The sequence below is a fragment of the Sinohyriopsis cumingii genome, chromosome 6, assembly GCF_028554795.1.
Source record: "Sinohyriopsis cumingii isolate HCF-2022 chromosome 6, ASM2855479v2, whole genome shotgun sequence".
In the NCBI taxonomy this organism is placed as follows: domain Eukaryota; kingdom Metazoa; phylum Mollusca; class Bivalvia; order Unionida; family Unionidae; genus Sinohyriopsis; species Sinohyriopsis cumingii.
This window is the reverse complement of record NC_142966.1, coordinates 107539839-107566123: the sequence shown is the minus strand read 5'-3', so window position 1 is coordinate 107566123 and position 26285 is coordinate 107539839. Positions and strand designations below refer to the sequence as shown.

The 26285-nt window shown below is 34.6% G+C and overlaps 1 protein-coding gene and 1 long non-coding RNA gene across 2 annotated transcripts in view; one reads left to right on the top strand and one right to left on the bottom strand.

Moving 5' to 3' along the window:
* The window catches only part of LOC149797670 (uncharacterized), a 66971-nt gene extending 48350 nt beyond the window's left edge, over positions 1–18621 (top strand). Inside the window, exons 11-14 of the mRNA XM_089962586.1 lie at positions 8595–8790; positions 13045–13171; positions 15281–15371; positions 17858–18621. Coding sequence (XP_089818712.1) covers positions 8595–8790; positions 13045–13171; positions 15281–15371; positions 17858–17938 — 495 coding nt within the window. The 3' untranslated portion in view covers positions 17939–18621. The remainder of the gene's footprint in view (positions 1–8594; positions 8791–13044; positions 13172–15280; positions 15372–17857) is intronic.
* A 4385-nt stretch (positions 18622–23006) lies between these two features.
* On the bottom strand, positions 23007–25623 carry LOC149797669 (uncharacterized). Its single transcript, XR_016421856.1, has 2 exons — positions 25142–25623; positions 23007–23428 (listed from the first exon to the last, which is right to left on the bottom strand). It is a non-coding gene; the product is annotated as an uncharacterized LOC149797669 (long non-coding RNA).
* Between the last annotated feature and the right edge of the window lie 662 nt (positions 25624–26285).

Sequence of the window (26285 nt, the reverse complement as noted above, 5' to 3'; positions counted from 1 at the left end):
TGAGCCATGAGAAGCTACTGGCAAGCTTTCTCAAATACCCACTTTGGCCAGACTTGAGACCCAAACCCCTGTGGACAGAGGTGAGATGGCAGTGATCAGTAAAGGCGAGCTCTTTAGACCACTTGGCCACCTGTGGCACCCAAGTTATATCTTGAGAAGGAATGATTAATCACAGAGCAGTTGATTCACTTGTGATTGTTTTACAACTTCTGCATTGTGCTTAAAAAAAAAAATTATGCAATATTTCAACAGAAATTACTGCTTAAATATTTTATTAGACTATTATATCATGTTCAAAGTGCTGTGGTAACTACTGACTTGTAAAATTATCTTACACTTTAGTTGCTGATCATGCCTTAGAAAAATCATGCTAAATATATTCATATATGGGAGAGTGTTTTTGTAATTGTGATGCATTCACTACCATCTTTTTCTCTCACATGACCTAACTGGAAAAGTTACAGTTTTTGCTGTTACTGGTTGAACATAGATGGACCCTGGCTCTCTGATTTAATCTGTTTTCAACTTAAGTAGTGCAACAATTGGAGATTCATGCAGTGTTCAGAAACAAAACTACAAACCCCTCCAATGCTCTTTCCTTCAGATCTATGCTATAAGTAAAATATTGATTTGACTATTTGACATCAGAAAATTTAATCAGAGTTTTCAGTAAACAATGAAAACACCACAAAGTATAAACTATTTTGGTACTTTGTACTGGTTTGAGCCAGTCTGATGAGAAGAATGAAATCAAATCAAATCTATAGAAAACAAGGTTGTAACAAGATAACCGGGTTGGGGTCAGATTTATAACGAAACACTAATGATGGTTGATACAGATATAATGTTTATTGATGAATGACTCAAATGTAAAAAGAATTATGACTAATATGTACATGTATAAGATATAATTATTGGACAAATTAACACAATCCGCACGAACCTAATAATGTAACACAAATGTGAATACAAGTATATGACCTTAAATAGTACAAGAACAAAGATTACTGATTCACAGTAACTTCAAATGACGAAAAGAATGATGTGTTTTACTCAAATAGTAAACATAATGTACTCTACTCATATAGTAAAAATGACATATTCACTCAAATAATGAAAATAGTAAAATGATGTAAAAATGGGACAGATATTGTACAATATATCTTTTCAGTCCCAAAACACTGGGTATAAAAAACCCAAAAAATTAGTCCATGGCTAAAAGAGTACTTGTATGGAGTTACACAAAACACTCCATCACTAGAATACTTGGCTACCAGTCACACCGGTCAAACAAGCAGTCAGTTTTACAGGTAATCACTGACCACCATTCAATCACTTGGTCAATCAGGCAATCAGTACCCATCATTTGATCAGCAACATCTGATCACCTGCTACTCAACCGGCAAAACACTGTTCAGTCAGCTTTATGGCTCTATTCAACTAGCTCTGTCGTCAGCTAAATGGCTGCTATGGTCAGCTCTACAGCTGCTATGGTCAGCTCAACAGCTGCTATGGTCAGCTTTATGGTCTGCTCTACAACTGCTATCCCATCAACTCTGATCACTATGGTCAGCTCTGCAGCTGCTGTCCCATCAACTCTGATCAGCTGAAAATAAATCTAACACCGAGTACTAAGAATGACACTGGCATATACGATAACACATACTGATGTTATATACGGTAAGCTATACAAATTACATTATCAGCACAACATTACAAAGCAATAAACAGGTTCAGAAATGAACCTACCTGTGTCCAGTAAGAATCCTGTGGTATTTAATGTTTTTTAATAAAATAAACTTTATTGCTAATATAGATCTCCTGTTAAGTCAAATACAGGAATAGAAAATATTTGCATTATACTATGCAAGCCAGAGCTACATAGAAAATATACAAAAATAAATGTAGTAGTACAATAGTTATAAGCTATAATATACATAAGAAATTAATAAATAGCTTACATGCTTACATCAAGAGATCTGCAAGTCCTTAAGTAGACTGCATACTGACAAGACTTTTCCATAGTGTAAAAGTTTTCATCTGTGGTGAGGTATTTATTCATAGATGATGTAACCCAACATCATCTGTGCACTTGATGAATGTTGGTTTTTCCCATTGAAAGCACCTCACACATGCAGCTTAGGATGAACCAAACTCACTGTTGCCAAAAATTGTACAATATACATAAATCACCCTTGGGCATCATTGTACACAAAAATAAAAACCTGAGTACATTTATTTAATAAATAACAAAGGATTTACGCAATTATGTGACAAAGGTCACACACAGTTTGCTGACGTACACTTTCTTGAGGGCAAATAAAGACAGAAAAGTGTAAATAGAAAGAAGTTTTAAAGTTCTATATTTTAAAAGTTTAGTAAGTTTAACTGGAATTAATTGTAAAATATTTTGCCCTCCAGTGCAAGTAGAATTTTGCCCTGGGCCTGTGTCTGAAAAAGAACATTTTTCATAGGCTATTGCTACTCTTCCTACTACTTAATCAGGGGATTACCATCAAATTTAACATACACATTCATCACATGATCCAGTTAATCCTAAATGAAAATGGTACTCCACCACCATAGATGCCATGCTTCAGTGGCCATCTTGAAAATCTTGTCTCTTCTCCAGAAGAATGGATGGTCATATCAGCATAGGATGTCTAGCTGTTCAGAAATGAAAATGGTGCAGATCGGACCTCCCAATATAGCTGCTACAGTGGTCATCTTGAAAATGTTATTACTGACTGTACTTAGTGTATGGCCATAGTGACATGGCTTTTTCACTAAAAGACTTCTTATATGTTGTTGATCCTGAATGAAAATGTTGCCAACCAGACCTCTGATATAGTTGCAATGGTAGCCATCTTGAAAATCTTGGTATAGCCACTAGCCATCAACAGATGGTCAATAAATGGGGGTTTTCATTTAAAGACTTCTTACAATATCTAGTTGGTACTTAATGAGGGGTCTCAGGTGGTTTACAGATTATTTGCACATTTTACCTTTGTACATATGAGTTCAAGTCTGAGCTCGCCTATCATAGGTACGTGAGAGAGCTTGCCAGTAGCTTCCTTTGGGTCAGTGGATCTTCCTGCAGTCTTCCTCCACCAAAATTTAGAGGCTGGCATTTATAGCCCATCTTTTACTGAAAAATTGTATTAAACCACTCAAAACAAACAAACAATGGTCCGTAATTAAAATAACAATGGCCATCATAGCCAACTTAAAAATATCACTGTTCTTTTTGAAAGTATGGTCATATCATCATCAAGTTTTCATGAAAACACTTAATCTATAGCAGGTCCTAAATGAAAAGGATGTCACACCTCCCAAAATGTGAAAAATCTCATTGGTTCTAAATGAAAATGATGCCACACCTCCCAAAATGAAAAATCTCATTGGTTCTAAATGAAAATGATGCCACACCTCCCAGAATGTGAAAAATCTCATTCTGAATGAAGGGGCCAATGAACTGTTCTTCTGATTAGATAGCCATACAAAATCCCTTTTCTTAAAAAAAATTAATCTCATTTTTCTTGTAATATATATTTTTTAATTAAAATGATGTTGATACAATCTAGAAAATGTCTTGACGGCCATCACAAAATCTTTATGTGGTTATTTCTTCTGAATGAATGTTCTTATTGACAAGGTGTTTTCACATTATAAGTAATATGTTCTGAATGCATAGTTGTTCATCTAATGGGGCCCTGAGTGGCCAAGTGGTCTAAAGCGCTCACCATTTCAGATCACTGCCATCTCACCTCTGTCTGCATGGGTTCGAGTCTAAGCCTCAGCTAGCATGGGTACATGGGAAAGCCTGCCAGTAGCTTCTCGTGGGCCTGTGGTTCTTCCCTGGATTTTCCAGGGTTCTTCTTCCACCAGTTATACTGGCCGCCATGTATAGCTTATCTTGTGCTGAAAAATGGCGTTAAACCTTAGAACAACAACAACTGTTGATCTAACCTTCAGCTTGGCACTATAGTGGCCATCTAAAAAATGTTGTTATTGCTATGCTGTCTGCTCAGTTGACAGTTTTCACTTAAACAATTATATTGTTATGAAGGAAAATGGTGCAGGTCTGACTGCCAATATATGAGCACTTTTATGAAGGAATTTGAAAACCAGTTATCGCTCGTTTTGTTTTGCACCTGAATATAGTGTATGTTAGAATATTTTGATAACAACTAATCTCAGTTTTCAGTGGATCGCCATGAAACATTGTACATGACACAGTCATCATCTGAATATTTGTATATTGACATAGCACTTTGCTCACAAGTTTGTTTTAGAGTTATTGCCCTTTCTATCATGCAGCTGAAATCAGTGTAAAATCAAATGTAAAACTTGGTACATCAATGATTTTGCAAATTTTCATATCTTTATGCTTCCACAGTTTTGGCAAGAGTTATTGCTCTTGTTTACTTACGGCTGTGACAGAATTTGTATAATCATGACTATATTCACAGTTTTCATTGGATTGCTCTGAAACTTAGCACATATTGTGGTCATCATCAGAAGATAGGCACATTTGACAATCATTGTACTATTTGCTCCATCATGGGGTTTAGGATTTACAAAAGTGGGGTATGTTTATGTGAGCAAGTTGATCAACATTCTTGTAATTTGTAATCTGTGTGGAATCCATTAACGTTGAATGAAGTACTTTAAGCTCAGTAAGTTTCATTAAGTGGAATCTAAAGGAGCACTACTTAATAAAGTTTCAAAAAATTTACATTGCTTTCGATTTTCTGTTTGATTCAGAATAAATATATTGAAATTAACCTAGTGTTTGACCTAATAAGGTTGAAAATCATATCTAAAGATGGTCAAATTTTGATGTAAATATGGCTTTCCTTGTTAAAAAAATAGAACTTGTCGACATGTAATATGGTCATATGACAAATCAAATATACAGCACAAATGGCATGAGGGGCCCTGAGTGGCTGAGTGGTCTAAAGCACTCACTGTTACACATCACAGCCATCTCACCTCTGTCTGCACTGGTTCGAGTCTCGGATTCAGTCAATGTGGGTAAGTGAGAAAGCTTGCCAGTAGCTTCTAGTGGGTCTGGGTTTCCCCGGGTTCTTCCTCTGCCATTAATACTGGCCACCATGTATAGCCTATTGAGTGCTGAAAAATGGCATTAAACATCACAACAACAATAACAACAACAACAACAAACAGCATGAGTGGATGTTAATGGTTTCACATTATTAAAATAGTATCTACTACAGTCACCCATAGATGTATTCTTCTGGAATTAAAGCACCTTTTATACACAGTTTTAGAGCAGTGAAAAAAAACAAGTAAATTTCTCATTTAATTGGATCATGGGGATGTCGTGTCACAGTGTTACTGATAGAAAGTTTATGTTATTATATATCTCTCTCTCCTTCATAAAATAATAGTTCACCCTTAGTGAAATTTTAATGTTAATAATTGAAGCTGTACAAGAGTTTCAGGAAAGACATTGAAGATGATTAACCCATACAATAGATGGGCAGTGTAAATCTTATATATCACCAGCTTATTGTCATGAACTATACAAAGAAGTATTTTGAACAGGTCAAAACTCTTTACTACTTTTCAAGAAATGAAGTTAATTTTGTTTGGGTTAATGAAACATACCTTGAAAGAATCAAGTATGGCCTTGAAGTTGACACAAACCAATTTCAGATCCCTACCTACAAGACTTAAAATGTTTAGAGTTTAACAAAGTAATAGCTATTCTCAGAAAGTGGTCCCTATCCAAGAGTTATAATAAAAATTCTTAAATCACTATGCATATATAAAAACTACCTGGGGTCTTATCCCAAAATTTGAAGTTTGTGTCTTTATTAGTGAAGGTAAACTGCATTACTAATGAAGGGACAGAGAGACAGACAGACAGGCATGAAGACATAATCCCCACCTTTTTAAAAAAGTTGCATGGGGTTAACATTCAGGTTTTCTTTATTTAAACATTATGACTGTCGAAACACAAAACAAATTTGCATATCTCTGAAATGAATTAAATAACTGATAACTACACACATTAACTTTACTGACAAGACTTTTATTTTAATGTTCAGTACTTTCATTACAACTATAAAACAACAGAAACTCTTGCTGAAACACTATTTTCCATCTGACCTAATAATATGATGTTCCAATTGTTCATAATACATTAATTTTCTACTTGTCTTGACTGTAGAAGGAGTGGTTGTGAAGTACACAATTAGTGAATGGGAAAAGAAAAACTGAATTATTATTATTATTATTATTATTATTAATTCTGTTGAACACTGGTTTTATAGGTCTTTTATCAATTATATTAAATGCATATCCTTTCTTCAATCACTAATTTATGTAAATCTGTAACTCTCATTTAAATTTGCCTCAAACATCTATTCAAAATCATACTGTCAACTAGATCATTAATAATCAAGCATTTGTAGTAAATTGTTTTGAGTCGCCCATCTTTTTCTCGTATCAGCTAACTTCAAGTCATTTTCCTTAGGTTACAAGCATGTGGCTTTGTTATATCTGTGGTAATTCAGCTATGTATTCTTTCTCCATTTCCTTCATGAAACTATAATCATCTGTACAGACAGTTTTTCCACGAAACACATTTCCTCTTCTGGGATATGGGTCTTCATCAAGCTGATGTTTACATGGAATCATCAGCTTTATGGTAACTGCCACAGCTGTTTGAATATATATACCTTATTCTAGTGCACTATTTGTAAACTCAGAAACAATGTTCAACACTTTTTAAAATCTGAAAGTTTCACTTTGATTATATATGTATACCCAAATATTTGATAGTACTTTATGAGAAAATTAAGTTTTTACATGGACTACAATTCCCTAAGGTTTTCAGGTATTTTGTATTTTTTTAAATGATGCATTAATGTTCCTTTGCACACTCCTTAATCATATACAGTGTGCTAGAAAAGAGTCAAAGTTCAGTACGTACATTTGCCGCTGAATTTATTCAAGACTGAAACATAAATGTTGATTTAATTGAAACTGAAAATTAGGACATTTATTTATAGCTTTGATTTTTTTTCTCTTCTAAGTATTTATGTTCTTGGCCATGAATCTTCCTCTGCTGTGGGTTGTCAAGTAATGATATCAAGATTTTAGGTTTGCTGTGTATATTTTCTTTGAAATGCAGACAAAATTATTAATGTATTTGAATTTTAAAAATCATTTTGCATTCAAGCAGTCAAGTTTAATTGAATTATTTATGCTGAATTTAGTCAGTCAAAGAATATAGGAAATAAATTATTAACAATTATTCAATTTTTCCATTTCAATCCAGCAATGGCTATTGTTTTGTAAGGTTAAGTAATTCAGTTTGTGAAGAATTGTTGTCATCATATTAATCTTTGACTTGTGTTAGGGTTAGAGTTCTGACTAAATATACTCAACTAAATGTACTCAACTAAACATACTCAACTAAATATACTCAACTAAATATACTCAACTAAACATACTCAACTAAATATACTCAACTAAATATACTCAACTAAACATACTCAAAAACCCACAATGATTGATTTTTATTTAACTCACAATCATTGATTGTTATGTAACCCACTGTCATTCATTTTTATTTAATCCGCAGTTGTTGAGTTTGATTTATTCATGATAAATTTATATTTCCTATATTGTTATGTCCTTACAAATGTACCAACATTTCAGTCTGAAGATTACTTTGGGCATAGCGATAAAATACTTTGTTGAATATAATGCATACTTAAAAAGATTTGTTGGGACAATTACACATTAGAATAATGAAATTTGTCATCTGTTTTCTAGATGAATCTAACATTGCCACATTGTTGGAACTCATGTGAAATGCTTCATATGATCCCTTTAAATATACATTAAGACCTGTCAAAAAGGTCATCTCTATGAGGCATTTACCTGTCTTTGTATGATCCCTTTAAATATACATTAAGACCTGTCAAAAAGGTCATCTCTATGAGGCATTTACCGGTCTTCATATGATCCCTTTAAATATACATTAAGACCTGTCAAAAAGGTCATCTCTATGAGGCATATATCTGTCTTCAGCAACAACTATCTACCAGAACCTTTTACAGTCATCAGAAACCACTTTCTCTCTACTTTTATATACTCATGTAAACATCAATCCAACTGCCAACCACACAGACCCTGATCTGCTGCCATATAATATGCCAGTGGATTAAGGTTTAGTATGTTGTTTGTCATATTCATTACTCCTTGCACAGACCCAGATTTACCAGTGCATTATGTGATGGCAGATATGGGTCTATCTTGTTTGTAGTTGGACTTGCCTAATAAGTAAGTGTCTACAGTACATATTTGACAAGTTTAGCTGTACAAGATACCGATAATTTAATTTTTATTGAACTGTAACAGTAGCAATGGCATTTGAAGTTTTGTACAGGACATTCACTGTCCAAGAATTGTCACAACTCAGGGGCAGTGAACCTTTCCATTTTCAAATCATCCCGCCAATAGTGTGGTTATATAATAGTTACATCTATTTTCTTTTGACAGACAATACATCATGCAACCCAACTATAATTTTGTCAGTTTCTCTTTTGTCCCAGGTTCAGATTTACATGAATGAAGAGTTTGTTGAGGATTACGTACCCCCTCAGCAGCCAACTGCTGAGTACCCCAATAAGGGGCGAGTCCAGGAGGAGACTGTCTCCAAAGAACCCCTCCCCACTGGACCACACACCTTCAGACTAGAGGAACTGGCCTACACGCGTAGTGGAGATAAAGGAAATACTGCAAATATCGGTAAAACTCAGCTGAAAATGATAAGTGCACTTTTATACTGTTCTTCATTGGCTCACCTGTCTTTGAGGCTTAATGTATATCCCTCGGTCCATTAGCTCACCTGACTGTAAGGCTTGTGGTAGAGTCCCTAGGTCCATTAGCTCACCTAACTGTAAGGCTTGTGGTAGAGTCCCTAGGTCCATTAGCTCACCTGACTGAAAGGCTTGTGGTAGAGTCCCTAGGTCCATTAGCTCACTTGACTGTAAGGTTTGTGGTATAGTCCTTTGTCCATTAGCTCACTTGACTGTAAGGCTTGTGGTAGAGTCCCTTGGTCCATTATCTCGAATGACTGTAAGACTTGTGGTAGAGTCCCTTGGTCCATTATTTTGAATGACTGTAAAGCGTGTGGTAGAGTCCTTGGTCCATCATATGTATCCATAAATACTTTCATTTTTCTTCTTTGAACTACTGAATAGAATTTAGTTGAATTTCACTGATGGTATCTTAATATGAGCCATATGTTTGTACCAGTGATGCTTATCAACCATCAGATATTACCAACATAACTAAAATAGGGATATCTTCAAACATTATCTCTTAAACAAGTCAAAGATTTTGTGTACATATATCAGGAAGCATCCTGGCATGAAGTACTTTCAGGTTTGTGCAAATGATGTCCCAAATGTAGAAAAACCTTAACTTCTCAAAAGAACAATGAACAAAATAATGTCCAAATTGATAAAAAGAAAACACATGTCAGTGGCTTTTAAGTTTTGTGCAAATTATGCTGATCTGTTTTTAATGCAGGGGCTAAAAAGAGAAAATCCTTTCAACAATTTTGTCTCAATGATTGCTTTACAGAATTTTACAGAAAGCATCCAAACATGAAGGTCTTTCAGTTTTATACAAATAATGATGATACACCATCAAAATATGACAACCATTACTAAAATTAAAATTTAAATAACTTCTTTGTAACAGAAGTAACCAAAATTTGACAGAAAACATCGTGGCATGAAGGTCTTTCAAACTTATAGAAATGATGCCAATCTTTTGTCAAATATAGCTGCCATTACTAAAAGTAGAAAATTCTTTAAATGACTTCTTAGAAACTGCATAACAGGAGTTTGACTGAATGCATTCTGATATGAACGACTTACACATTGATGGAAATAATGTTCATTGACTATCAGATAGGGTTGCCATTAATAAAAGTAGACCAAGAACAATTGAACAACTTTTACCTCAGAAACTGCTGAATAGAATTAGACCAACTACCTCAGAAACCACTCTGTGGAATCAGACGAAGAGAAAGCATCCTGGCATAAAGTCTTTCCAGTACTGAACATATAATGCCGATGTACTGTCAGTCATCAGATATGAATGAAGACTGTGTCCGGTGTTTAGCATGGTAAAATGGAAGAATAAATGGTTAAATCAGGGTCTAGCTTGAAGGTGGCTAAGAAAGAGATCATTATTTATGTCAGCAAAGCCTGGTACTGGTTTAACTTACAGTGAAACCCTACCATAACAGAATGGTTGGGATCCAGAATGTCATCATGCTACGTGCTGTACTATGCAGTATTCAACCATGTTGGTTACCTCAAGAAAATGTTGCATGTGTATCTTCATATCTATACAAGATATGGAGAGGGTTGAGTCGGGAATGTAGAAACTACAGACTTCAGTGATAATCATTATAGTGCTTTGAAATAGTGTCTTCCATAAGATAGGAGATATATTTGGGATATGTATCAGCCTTGTGTGCCTAACTTGGATGAATGGTCTAAAGCATTCACCATTACAGATCACTGCCATGTCACCTGTGTCCATGTGGGTTCAAGTCTAGGGCTCGGCCAATGCGGTTATGTGAGAAAGCTTACTAGTATCTTCCTAGGGCTGGTGATTTTTAATGGGGTTTTCTTGGGTTCTTTCTCCAACTTTTATACTGGCTACCATGTATAGCCCATCTTGCACTGAGAAATCGCCTTAAACCACAAAACAACAACAATAGCTTGGGACACAACTATCTTACCATATGGTTTTTTTTATTCAGCAACAGTATATGATCAACTTGAACTAGAAATAAGTACAGGTTTCCAAATTCTGTATGAAATAAAGGAAATAAAAAATTCAGTTTTCTTGGATCTTCTACTTTTGGATCAGGTTTTTTTCTTTCTGCATTAGAATTATATACTCGTCAACAGTATGGAAGAATGTTTAGTTCTGTTAAAGCCATGCATGAATTTTTAATTCAGATTCGTGTCTATTTGTATATAATGTGCTAGTTGTGTTTCTTTATCATTGAAAGTCTGGATTAACCACAGAGCTTATATGACATTGAGATTTCTTCATCTTTTAAGTTCTGAGCAATGGTAATGAATACTAATCATGCAGTAACATCAGTAACTGTCAAAAGCCCCGTTTTTCATAATGGCAATGCACAGTACAATAACATCAGTAACTATCAAAAGCCCCGTTTTTCATAATGGCAATGCACAGTACAATAACATCAGTAACTGTCAAAAGCCCCGTTTTTCATAATGGCAATGCACAGTACAATAACATCAGTAACTGTCAAAAGCCCTGTTTTTCATAATGGCAATGCACAATACAATAACATAAGTAACTATCAAAAGCCCCGTTTTTCATAATGGCAATGCACAGTACAATAACATCAGTGACTGTCAAAAGCCCCGTTTTTCATAATGGCAATGCACAGTACAATAACATCAGTGACTGTCAAAAGCCCCGTTTTTCATAATGGCAATGCACAGTACAGTAACATCAGTGACTGTCAAAAGCCCTGTTTTTCATAATGGCACTGCACAGTACAATAACATCAGTAACTGTCAAAAGCCCCGTTCTTCATAATGGCACTTCACAGTAGAATAACATCAGTAACTGTCAAAAGCCCCGTTCTTCATAATGGCACTTCACAGTATAATAACATCAGTAACTGTCAAAAGCCCCATTTTTCATAATGGCACTTCACAGTATAATAACATCAGTAACTGTCAAAAGCCCCGTTTTTCATAATGGCACTTCACAGTAGAATAACATCAGTAACTGTCAAAAGCCCCATTTTTCATAATGGTAATGCACAGTACAATAACATCAGTAACTGTCAAAAGCCCCGTTTTTCATAATGGCAATGCACAGTATAATAACATCATGAACTGTCAAAAACCCTCAATTTTTCATATTGGCATGATACAGTAAAATAACATCAGTAACTTTCAAGAGCCCTGTTTTTCATATTGGCATGGCACAGTACCATACTATCCAGTAACTGTCAAAAGCCATCAGTTTTTCATAATGGCACTTCACAGTACAAAAAAGTCAGTAACTGTCAAAAGCCATCAGTTTTTCATATTGGCATGACATTGTACAATAAGATCAGTAACTTTCAAAAGCCCTGTTTTTAATATTGGCAAGGCACAGTACACTAATATCAGTAAAGGTCAAAAGTATAAGCATACCATAGCAGAATTAACTGCACTGTACAGACAAGGTAAAATAATTATACTAAAGGTTACATGCACTGATCAGGCCAGTTATTCAGCACTACACTATGGTAGAAGAAAGCAGAGATTAACTGCACCATCTAGACCAGTTCCTCAGTACAATCCTTGGGTGGGGTAAGTGTACAGGAGAAGATTAACTGCACTGACCAGACTGTTCCTTCTCAACCCAGTGCATGCAATAAGTGTTTTCGAGAAGATTAACTGCACTACCCAGTCTGGTTCTTCAGCATGACACTGTGGGTGGAGAATACCATGGAAGATTAACTGCGCTGCCAAGACCATTTCTTCATCATGACATTATGGGTGAAGTAATGGTATCAAAGATTAACATGCACTGACCTGACCAATTATTTAGCATAATCCTATGGGTGGAGTAAGCATACCAGAGAAGATTAAATGCACTGACAAGACTAGTTTAAAAGAAAGGCACTAGACACTGAATATGTACTTTGATTCCATGTCATGTGCTGCCATTTGTACTGTATTGTTTGATACTGTACAGCTTCAATTAATCAGAGATATTCCATGCATTACCGTTTGTTTTCCTTAAATAATGACTTGAAGTGGTTTCATCATTTACAACTCTCACTCTCTCCCTTAATATTTACTGTACTCAGTAGTGAGAGTAGTTTATAACTACAAGTAATCCATTTATGCAAGTGGAAGCTGTCCTGATGATTGGCATATTCATCCCTTGGAGCCTGTTTAATGTAGTTTTACATGAATTCAGTACTTTTTGTTTTCCCAGGTGTGATTGCAAGACACCCAGACATCTTACCTTATTTACAACAAGCCCTGACTGCTAAAGCTGTTGATGCCTACTTTGCTCATCTGTTTGAGAACCGGCAAGGACCCATAGAGTCCAGGATTCAAAGGTAGCTCTCATGATCATGTCCCTTCGAGGTTACCGATATTAAAATCCTTTTTTTTCCCCAGGTCCTGTAAACTAAATAAATTATTGTAGTAGTGAATCCAAGTTAAGCAATTACCAGCTTTCTTGTTTTCCAAATGTGACTGCCTAAGATGGCTGGACTATACTTATTTCTTGAGCATGTGTTTTCCAGTTAGTACAGGGTTGCTATATTCACTGTGTCAAGTTTGTTAACCATGATTCTAGTTCTTCATGGTTTTCACAATTTTTATTTGTGTGTTTTATTTATAGCACTATTACTGTAATGTCTATTGTTAATTGTTTTTGCTGTGAAGTGGTGTTATTGCAAAAGATTAATTTATTTTGTGTACTTTTTCACTTGAAGTCAGAAATATTAGTTTGTAATAGGAGTTTTTTTACATTATAAATGACCATCAGAATAATTTTAAATGTTGTGTATAGTCCAGAATGGGGCCTTGGATGATGGAGTGGTCTAAGGTACTGACCTTTACAGATCACTCACACAAAACACCTCTGTCCGCATGAATTCGAGTCCCACCTTGATTAGTGTTGGTGTCTGAGAAAGATTGCTAGTAGCTTCCTGTAAGTCAGTGTTTTCTCCCAACTTCTTTCTGGATTCTTCCCGCACACCAAATGGGCCACTCTTTTGACCTAAGTGGTTAGAGCATCCACCTATGATGCAAGAGGTTGCAAGTTTGAACCCTTGCTCAGCATTAAGAGGTTAGTGTTAGGACTGGTTGATCTGGTGTCAGAATAATGTGTCGGGGTGGAACATGATGCTACGTGTCTGAGGCATCATGCCCCAGTGCTAGACATCACTATAAACTGCAAATTATTTTTAAACTACATTAAAATTCAGATTACACACAACTTCACCAAATATACTGGCTGTTATTGGCATAATTGCAGCTTGTTTACATTATAAAATGACTATCCAAATAATCCAAAAGAAGATTGTTTAAATTATAAAATGACTTTTAAAATAATCAGAAATGTTTTTCTGATTTTATAACTTTTAATAGCTACTTGCATACATTATAAAGTGACTATCCAAATAATCCAAAATAAGTTTGTTTACAATATAAATGACTGTTCAAATAATCATAATTGTTGTATCTAGTTTTTGTAATTGTTAATAGCAGCTTGCTTACATTATAAAGTGACTTTAGTATCCAAATAATCAGCTATGGTTTTGTAACTGTTAATAGCAGATTGTTTATATTATGAAATGACTGCCCAGATAATCAAAAATGTCGTATCTGGTCATGATCTCCTAATAGTACCTTGTCTACCTTAGGGCTGTTCCATGGTACCCAGGGAAGGTAGTTGTTTGAAAATATACGCTTGGGTACTTTGATTTCACAGAGTTCATATTAAAATGAAAATAAAGTTCTAAATTGCATCTATGGGTAAGTCCCTGGGTCCCATGTATGTTTTACTGGAACAGCCCTTAAAAAATGATAATCAGAACAATCAAAAGTATTAACCTTTGTGCTAAATAGAATTTCAAGGATTTCATCTCACAGTTTTCAAATGATTTTAGGTTTTAAATTTTTCTAAGTTGTATTCTTATTTTTTATTATTAATATATTCAGTTTTGTTGGACCGAACAAGGAAATACCAGCAAATAGCATAATCAGCACAATCTGAGAACTTAAGTACTGGAAATTTATGTGAAGAAATACATATAAAACATTAAATTGAACATCAAGTTCCACCACAAATTTTTTTAATACATTTAGATTGATATGCAGATAAAGAAATGTATCAAGGCTATTCCAGTAAAATATACTTGGTACCCAGGGAAGGCACTTTTAATATGGTGTAGTCACCCATGGATACAGTTTAGAACTTTGTATAATTTTCATATGAACTCTCTGAATAACCAGAGTACTGTGCCATATATTTTTTTAAAAGTGCTTTCCCTGGGTACCATGGATGTTTAAATGGAATGGCCCGCACTAAATTCAGCAATACCTTGTATAGAAATGACATAAAGCATATACACTCCGGTCTTTATCTTGATAAATTAATTCTTTAGGAAGGAAACATTGACTGATTTATTGTTTGTCATGACTTTTGTTTTCTTCAGGTTTGATGTTCCAGGAATCCATGCAATGAACTTCGTTCTGTACAATTCTCTGGGTGGGGGAGGGATTGCCTCACTACGCAGTGACCCTCAGGTAAACAAGAAATAGAGTATTTATTGTGTATAAACTTTTTAAAACAAAAACTCTCAAATTATTACAAAGAAACTTTGTGTCTCCTAAATTACATGTAGTATGGCTCAGTGTCGCAACACAATGTGACATGAATTTTCTGTGTGAAGTTGTGCTACCAACCTAATTTTGAATTATTGTATTATTATTTACTTACTTTATAACATCAATATAGGATTAATAAGGAAATGGAGAGAGGGCAGGGTTCATACAGACCATGAAAGTTTGTGAAATTTCAGGTGGCCATTTCATGTTCATGATAGTTCATGAAAAATTACTTTTTGTTGAAAAGCTTGTGAATGTTTGTGAATTTGATGGAAATTATTTTTTCTGTCAGTTTTTTAAAAAAATCTATTAAAAAATATCTGAGTTTGACGATTAGAATGATGGCACCTTCCATTTGGCTTCTTAGTTAATGAACAACGGGAAGTAACCCTTGAGCTAGATGTTTATTGAATTACATATTTGATTCATCTTCCAAACACCTTTTTTGTGAAGATTTTGTCACTATCTTCAGAATTGTTGGATGATTATTAATAGTGCAGAATTGATCCATGTAATTTGGACACTTTGTTAAATCTTTTGAACCACAATCACTCAGACTTCAAATCATAGTTAACAAACATCCCAGTGGAAATGAATACAGCACATTTTGCTGTGTTTGTAAGAAGTGCTTATTAGTAGCTGCAGTGGGAGAGCAATCCATTTTCAGTCATGGAAAAAGGCAAAAAACACAAGGCAGAAAAATGTATATGAAAGACTAGATAGCTTTTTGTACACACACATGACCAACAAGGAAGATTCAGAAATGTATGGGATGTTGCAAAGCAGGTGATCTTTTCTTATGCTTAGGCAGCCATTGAAAGAGGCTTTTCTGTCAGTAGAGAGGTTTCTGTTGAAAATCTAGCTCAGCTCAGCTCTACGCATAATAATTAAACATGTCCACAAGGCTGGAGGAATCTCCATGGTCCAGATCACAAAGGAACTTGACATGTGCTGTCTAACTCAGGAGCGCAACGTAAATACCAGCTTTAAATGGATGACAATATGTAAGAAGTGGAAAGCAGCAATAAAGCATAGAAGAGAAAGGCAATGGACGAAGATCTTAAAAATGTAGAGTTCAAAGTGAGTAACTGAATTAAAGACTTCTGCAGACAAACTTGCACTAGAGGCAGAAGGGAAAATTGCATTGATTTTTCAATCTAATGCTTTTTGGCATAAAGCTAGAAAGAAAAAAGAGGCCAGGAACAAATTGGAACATAATATTGAGGATAAAAAGAACAAACTGAAAGACAATTGTGGCTAATTATTTCTCTGCTGTTCATAGGACTGCCTTTCACTAAGGACTTTGTAGTTTTGGAGAGCATTTAATTTTAATTTATGAATCTGTTTAACGAGGATCCTTTTATTCTACAATATGAATGCCTGCAACTTGGTAACATTTAAATAAATTTTGATAATGACTATGCTAAGGTACAATCACAACACAGAGGTATGTTTACCTATCATATTTACCATATATATATTGGGACACGATAAAATACTTATTTTTTTCCTGAATCAGAACTTATGGTGTAACATTTTTTTCACCTTGGTCACATGTCCCAAGACTTAAGAAACAAAATAAATCCGTGTTGATTTTGCACACCCCACTGCATCTTGTATTAAAATAGATAAACAAAACGCTTATTTGAAAATAAAATTAAAAAAAGAAATTATCCTTGTATTCTTATCATTTATTCCTCTTTTTTTCATCATGAGCATTCGAGAATAAAATATATCCACGAACTCCATATATGTAGCATAGGCATCCATAATGTAATGTGTATCGCTTATGTCCAATAACACACAACCACAGGAGTCTGACATTTTATAAATAAAGTACAGTGAACTCTTTAATCCACTGCAGCATCATCTCAACATAGCCCTTCTCATGCATATGTATGATCCATTCTTTTGGTGCATGAATATTTGTTCATTCCGTGAAAAATTATCATTGGAGGCAACACATCTCCTGAAGTAGAAACTGAAATGATAAAAGTAAGATATTTAAAACTCTGCACAGTCATGCAAATTCTCACTTTTAACCCCCATCTTATCATCAGTGGGCACAGCAATGAGATCAAAATACACAAGAATTCCAGCCATGTTAACGATCTTAGTGTTGGTGAAATCATCTTGGGTGATGCTGGGCCATCAATGTCCGTGCACGTTCCACTATTCAATTTATTTTTTTAAATTCCTGTGAATAGTGGTGATAAGGAACCAAAGTTAGCTTCCATATCTATGCTGACTTTGTATATTCAAAAGAAACCAAAAAAAAGAAAAATCAGCACAATTAAAAGAATCCAAAGTCAGCTTCCAAGTTTGGCTTTCTTTGTAATAAAATAACCATGGCATTTGTGTTACTTAACCAAATTTCTAGTTTTTATGTCTTTTTCTTTTTTCAGGGAAAAGCACTTGGCCAGATGTTGTTAGACTTTGAGATCAAGAACTTGCCAAATTTAGTTGCCCTTCTGGGACAGACATGATAATTTTATCAAGTCCTATATTTTAGGGGTGTAATTCAGGGAAAGAAGAACTACCATATGACATGGGAACCAGTGATCGGGATGGATCCTTAGAGATTGCTTCCAGTACAGAGACAATGACGCAAGATAGAGTTCCGAGCATATCATTAAATGCCTAAATAATTAAGTCTCATATTTATTTTTAAAAAATACTTTAATTATGGTACCAAAATGACAGTAAATATATTTATAGTGGATACTTTTTCAACAAATCTGGGAGATAAATGAATATTTATGTTAAAAGTTACTTTGAAAATGAGAACATGTACACTGCTTCCTCATTTTAGCATTTCCTGAGAACTATTAAACCTGCTATAATGTGGAGGCAAGTCTGATCCCATTTTTGTAATAGAGAAAGCAAAAAATATATACAAAATTTAATTTTTTATTAAAAACTGCTGAAATCTAAATATATAAATTGTTTTTTTTTCAAATGGAAATGCTAATTAGTGGATGAAACTATGGAATGACAATGAAATTTGCAGATTGTATTTGTATAGAATGTAAGATTTTTTTTAGTTAAATTATTTTTGCAATAAAGTAATACAATATAAAATATAGATCAATGAAAATATTGTGAATTGCATTTTGGTGGCAACACCTTAAGAAATAAATGTCAATTAAAGAAGTCTTGTCAGTTCAAATTAGTGTTTGAATTTTTATTTGGTTTCAGTGCAATTGTTATAAAGTGATGTACCTTCTTCTGAAGAGTCAACCAACTGTTTATGGATACACATAATCCGAATAACTACTTGGTTAAATGCTAACTGGTTTTTTTAAATGGCTGTTAAAAGTGTGTGTGTGTGATTTGGATTTAATGTAGCTTTTACAATTTTCCAGTCATATTGCTACAGTGTCTGCAGTGTGGCAGTTTATAGTGTTGTCTAGCACCAGTGCATCATGCCACGGACATTTCACATCATGCCCTGCCCAATCACACTTTCCTGACACCAGGCCGACCAGTCCTAACACTAACCTCTTAATACGGAGTGCCGAGTGAAACAGCTGCTAGTACCATTTTTATAAGTCTTTGGTTTGACTCCACAGGGCTTCAATTCCGCAAACTCCTGCATCCAAGGCAGACACTCTAACCAATAGGCCACCAGAGCAGTTTATTAAAAGTGTAATGATCCTTTAATTGCCTTAGCTGATTACAATGTAGCAGCATCTGTGTGCAGGGACCATGATAATTTCATGCCAAAATCGAGCTTTCGCCTTTTACTTGTACATGGGTTCTTCTTGCAAATTTGCAGCTATACATTCAAAATTATATTGTATGTTCTCATCAAATACAAAAAGCTTTTTGTGTTCTCGTTAAGTTTGGTAGATTTTTTTCTATCAGGATATAGTTTTTCATAACCATATAACTGCCATTGCCCCTTTTTATTATTACAAATGATGCCATGTTGTACTGCTCATTGCCTTGTGCTATCACTGAAGATGTTCACTGTATCATTTAAAATTGCTCACTTAAGAAATTTATAATGCAAAAATATTGATGGCTTTGGTTTTTGCAGTTTGTAAGTATTATACTATTTTAGCAATGAAACTTTAGTTGCACATGTTCAAGCCTTGCAAAGGGAAGGAACTCCAACTTTACTGATATATGATAATGCACATGAACTTGATTTATATTAGTCTCATCAGTTGATTGACTTCAACCACTTCTTTAGATCCAGCATCCATAAATATTAAAGTCCATTAAAGAATATTTGTGTAGGACAATGGAGATTATAATTCTTATTCTTCAGTGAAAGTTCCTAAGTCCACTACAGCTGTGAGGAAAAAACAAAAATTTGAGTCACCCATACCTATGCTGCAGTCCATGTTTATGGATCCTGTGTTGCTAGCAAATTATCCTGATGGAGGTTTTCATATATTTGCATTTAAACTTAAATGAGTACTTGTTAAATCTAGAAAATCTTATCATTCAACTTTTTTGAGTTTTTTCCTAGTATGATCCATTTAAGAAATATTTCCGTATAGGATCATGATGAATTTGCCCAACAAAATAAATATCAACTTTCTGATGAAACACCTTCAACTTTAAAGATATGTTATCATTATTTGTACACATTATTAATTTTTAATGCCATTTTATCCCATCTTATTGATTTTAGGACGAAATTTATTCTTGTGCAGTAAATCTTTTTTTCCTTCAGTTTATGACCATATTACAAAGTTTATGGGTTAGTGTGACATTTCTGTGTTGATCAACATTTTGGTTTAGCTTGATTTTTCAAACATCACTGACCAGAGAGTCCTGAAACTTGTGTCGTGCAGAAAAAAATGAGAAATATGCTGACAAAATTAGGTCCTGATCACCTATGCATTTGACAAGTGTCCCAACATCACTAGGTTTTTCTTCTCACAATACACGCAAGTCTGTGAATACCCAAACTTTCTATCCAAGTCATGACGCAGATTGGTCCCATGCTCTATCTGGTCTCCAATGCTATCTTTCAGCAATCCATGCATAGGCTAGACCCCATCATTAAGACCTCTGTTGACAGACACCCCTCGAAATCCGTCTCACACGCTACTTCCATACCAAACAGAGCAGCTCAACACAGTATTCCAATTCCATATCTGCTTTCATTAATATCCAGCTCATGAAAATGCCTTCCTATCCATTCCACACAGCCCCAAGTTTACTTCAAGGCAGTCTTGAATCTCAGATATCGTCTTCTAAATTCCTGTTCCAATGTCACAGTTGAAATCAAACAATTAACTACCACTGAGGCAATCTTTCCACAGACCCAGTGACCAGTGTTTTCATTTCCTAAGGAAGACAAGAGCAATAAGATAGGGCCCTCAAAAGTATGCCCAATGCAGATACAATCCTCTCAAATCTTTCATGTCAGCTAAGGCTCCATTTCTCAATGCAAACATCCACAGGGTGCAGGGAAAACTTATTTTGGTTCACTTTGTTTTCCTGAGTTATTTGCTTGTGAAAACTTTGATCGCACATATGAAATGTGAGAAATTTTATTTTTAAGTTGTTGAAAGAATAGTAAATTATTAAAATTTATCCCCATGTATGCCCCTTACCATTATGAAGATTGTCTACTTATCATAATTCTATCAAAAGGTCGAAACTTTGTTTACAAAGCAAAGCATGTGACCTATGAATGGAGAAGAGATTGCCTGGGTTACCTATAGTTAGTGTTCTGTTGGCTTTAACAAGCATGCGATTCTTATTAAACTTTGCATACAATGTGAAGTATGTGACCTATGAATTGAGAAGAGATTGCCTGGGTTGTCTGTAAGTAGTGCTCCGTTGGCTTTAACAAACATGCGATTCTTATTAAACTTTGCATACAATGTGAAGTATGTGACCTATGAATGGAGAAGAGATTGCCTGGGTTGTCTGTAAGTAGTGCTCTGTTGGCTTTAACAAACATGCGATTCTCATTAAACTATGCATACAATGTGAAGTATGTGACCTATGGGGAAAGAGATTGCTTGGGTCGTCTGTAATTAGAGCTTACTCTTTAACAAACAGAATTCTACTGGCGGTGAGACAAAATACCATTTTTATTAATGTCTGCTGTGCATCTATTTTTATTGTTGAAACGTACCACTTTTGAAAATTGACATTTTTTTAATTGAATAAAAAATAGTATTTTTTGTGTTCTATGCATGCTTTGCAAAATCCATCTTGAACCAGTCTACTGGGTACCAAAACTGCTCAAGAAGTTATTTTTACCATTGCAATGGCACATGGCCAAGTAATGGGATTAAAGCCAACAATGTAATTGATTACATTTTGCTGTAATCTGAAGAGTTTAGGCCCAGATGCATCATTTTTTTATTTTGTGTATCAGAAGTAATAAAGGTTTCACTTTGGCTTTTGAGTCTTCAATTAAAAATATGCTGCCCTTGGACAAAAGTTGAGATGAATAAAAGAAAAAAACTACCCCATAAAATGATTTACAGAAAACATGTGATCTTCTTTTACTCTTTTTTAGTCTTGTTTAATTGCTATTGAATTGTTCAAGATGTTTCAAATTAAATACTTAATAATTGAGCTGTTCCTTTCTCATGCTTAAACTTGTGTAATATTACATTGGTTAAAAATTAAGTGGCACTTGTGAACAATTTCAGGAGTGTAAAATGAAACTGTATAGCCAATGTGGGTATGTGAGAAAGCTTGCCAGTAGCTTCTCGTGGGTCGGTGGTTCTTTCCGGTGTTTTCCCGGGTTCTTCCTCCACCATTAATACTGGCCGCCATGTATAGCCTATCGTGTGCTGAAAAATGGCGTTAAACCCCACAACAACAACAACAACAACAAGAAACTGTATAAAACAATACATGCTTTAGGTGCTAATTAACAGTAAGGACAAGGATGTTTTACCTAAATTATTAGATGCATTTAAGACACGTCTTGGAAACTGAATTCTACCATAATAAAGGTAATAAAACATATAACAAAAATATATTTTGATTCAATGGCATTATTTTGGTTACTGTGCACCATGAACATGTTTTGAAATTTTTGCAAACATTGTGACCTTGCGTTTCCTCCAGGTTTGACAACCACAGAAACCATAGTGTGCCTCATGCAGTCTAAAGTGCTTGCCTCTACCAATAACTGCCATCTCACTTCAGTCTGCATGGGCTTGAGGCTATGGCTGGGCTAAATGTCGGTATGTGAACAAACTTGCCAGTAGCTTTCCATGGGTTGAAAAATGATGTTAAACCCAAAAACTACTACCCCATGAAAGAACGTGTATTCACAGTAAAATTTTTACCATCAACGTTCTTTATCAGATTATGACATAAACCGCAATAATTGCTTTAAAGTTGATTTAACTCTAAACTGCACAGATACTTACAACACTGGCAGATCTGGACCTGTGCAGTTTGTTTGGAGTAATGAATATAACAAACACCTTAATTTGCCATTGCATAATGCACTGGCAGATAAAAGAAAATGTTTGCAGTTGGACTCAACTTTAAAGTGAGTATATACCACAGTTACAAGTTTCAAACTTGAGGAAAAACTGAGACAACCTTCAAAAAATGTATAGCCTAAAATCTTTATTTTTAAGACAAGAAAATCATAATCACAAAAATGTATCAAAACAGTGTTCTGTATGTAAAAATTGGTATTTGTTAACACGGAAGTCGTACTTGTGATAATTTTAAAGATATCAATAAAAAAGTTATAACATTCCATAAATTAGTTTATTAAGCACTGAAATGACAAGTGACACATCTTTTTAGTCCTCCCCCTTCTTAAAATCTCTTTGTAGTATACATTAACTGTAATATACATTCCAATGTATATTCTAATCAGAGATGTCCATGCATCTTTTTTTGATTAATGTTCATGTTACTCTGCCTCATATGGGATGAATCTCCTTAACTGCTACTGCAATGGAGTGTCCAATTACATCAACCAGATCTTCCTTTTCATCTGCTAAAGACCTGGATTACATATGGTACTGAAAGAAGAAATTATAATTCAGACAATTCACATGGTTCTTTCAAACAAACAAACAAAAAGAAAAACCAGGAAGAAATGTCTCAATTACTGACTCTTTGTCTAATGGCCTTACGGCAAAGGGAAAATAACTTTCTTTGATTGCACAATGAAATTCAAAAATAAAATGACCCATTTTAAAAAATTGATAAGCATGTAATGAATTGTGAAAAATATAATAACTCTGAAATACCGCTCCTGAAGCACAACATGCTGCACATGTAATCTAAGGTGGCTGATTAAGACTGCAAATGGGAATGGTTGATACTGCATTTGACTTGTCATCCAGGGATTGTGGGTAATATACCTGTACAGGCCAGCCACGATATGCTGATTTAGTATCTTTGGTAAAGCCTAAAGACAATATGCACCCACTTCTTCAACAACTGTCCATTTTAACAATCAGGTTTATATTTTTCCAAAATGGATCTTGCAATAACATGTAAAACAATTACTTGCTATGCAAGTAGAAACTTTTTCATTGTTTCATTATTAATACAAACAAATCTATCAATATTTTTTTTTATCACTTATCTTTTTAAATGTCAATAATGTTAAGTCTTAGAAAACAAGCTCTGAAAATGGGTTAAATTACAAACAAAATGGTGGGTATGCATTGTGGATAAACAAATAAAAGTTTGATGCGTCTGTCATTGAAAAAAATAACCAAAATGTGTGGATTGTTTACTATATTCTAGCACTGAAAACAGTATTCAATTTGCACACCGCAGTGTTTGTTTTTACCCCATAATGATTTGAAACATAAAGAAAACATCAAGGATAAAACAAAAATGCTCAAAACTCTGTCAATTTATCAGCTTATAAGTTTGGTCTAATTGTTGCGAGGGGGTTTATAATACTATCAATTTATTTGTGTTCGAGACCAAAACTGGAGCTCTCTATGCAAACAAGCAGACAATCAGGTTTTAGAGCAGTCCTTTAGGCTTTACAGTAAAACCAGTGTCCAACTGCATTCAGTATTTGCATTGTCTAGTTTTAATATTATTTTCTATGGTTTAAAAAACAATGAACAACTAAAGATGAGGAGCTCTCATATATGGGTCATTCTATATGAAATCACTAAAACTCTACAAAAGTCTGAGCTAATGAAAATCTGAACGCAGATTCAAATTCCTCTGCTCATAAATATGACGTTTTTGAAAACCCTCCTGAAAATTTGACTTTCGTAACGATGTTAGTCGACATCAAAACATGCTACACAGCGTCGTTAGTTAGGCTGTAAGACCTTGACGCACATAACATAAATATCATCGTCAGGTCTTACATGTAGGACCACAGGGGCTCGTTACAACGAAAATCAAGATTGGGGTTCTAACCTGTATTACAGGTTAGAAGGGGTTCTAACCTGTATTACAGGTTAGAACCCCCATCCCTTGATTTTCTTTGTAACGAGCCCCTGTTTGTAGGACTAGGTGATTTTGGTAGTTCTACAATGCATGACATGCATGTATCACACATTTTTGTTTTGGTGCAACGTCTTATTGCCCAAGTACCGGCCTTGTGTAGCGTGTTCCGAGTTCAATGGTATCGAAACGAGACCAAATTCTCAAGAATATCTCACATAAAACATACATAGCATGTGATACGTCTGTAGAACTAGGTAATTTCGCATGGACCTTATTGTACTGGGTATACACATTGGGTAAATACATACATGCTCTAATAGTTCCACATAAGATCACAAATGCCAGCAAAGTTTGTTTTGTTGCTGATCTAGCATTTTTCTTTTCTTCCTCGGGATCAACTTTTTCTCTCGGCATTAGCCTTATCATTTTTAAATCTTTATGCCCGTCAACAAGCGTGCGACAGCCACAATGCGGTGCGCACAAGTAACAAGGACCGGAAGTATATGCTTGCTGATTCGTAGTCTGATTCCCTGCTACACATTGTAGTCTGATTCGTAGTCTGGTTCCCTGCTACATATTGTATAGTGTAATTTGAGCGATATATTCTTATGATGGAGTGTAACTCGGGAACACACTAGCTGACTGATGCACTCAACCTTGGAATAACTGACTTGAAATTGCGCTTGTTCTCAAGAAATTGCACTAACATGTCTAGCGATATAAATAGACCGATTGGCTGGTTTTGTAATTCGACGTACATGGCCGCATTGTCGCACACGTTGGAAATTGAAGATATGCAAGTAAGTAGTTATGTAACAGTTCACTTAGTGCCTTTACAATGAAGGATGTTGATAGAGACATTTTCTTATTCTTTTTGCAGGGGAAAATACATGAATAATAAGACAACAAATGAATTGTGACATGGGATTTTGACAGTAATGATGTATGTGTATTCGGCAAAGTTAGCAAAATCGAAGGACGAGTTAATTAGTTGAGTTTCACTCACTTTCATCACAGTTTCAAGTGAATTTTAAGATAGATGGTGAAGTTAAATCTTACAAAATGTTTTCTAAGTACATGTAGCATATTTTATAAATTGTATTAATGACTTAATATGACTTTTCTCTCTTTCCTAATTATTACAGCAAAGATTACAAACTTTTAAACCTTTTATATTGGTTAAATTTAGAAACATTTTTTTAAAAATTAAATTCATATTGATTTTCACAAATAAATAATAAACATGTTTATATACCGCTTATAAATTAATCTAATAAATGAAATGTACTTTGTTTGATATGAACTCACTGAATAAATTATGTTGTTGTTTAAAAAAAAAACTTTTTTTTTTTAAAGCTAGAGATGAAGTGTAGAGGAATGTTAGGCAAGACCTATGTTTGTAATACAGTTGAAGAGAATAAAAATGACAGAAAGAAATTACAACAACAAAAA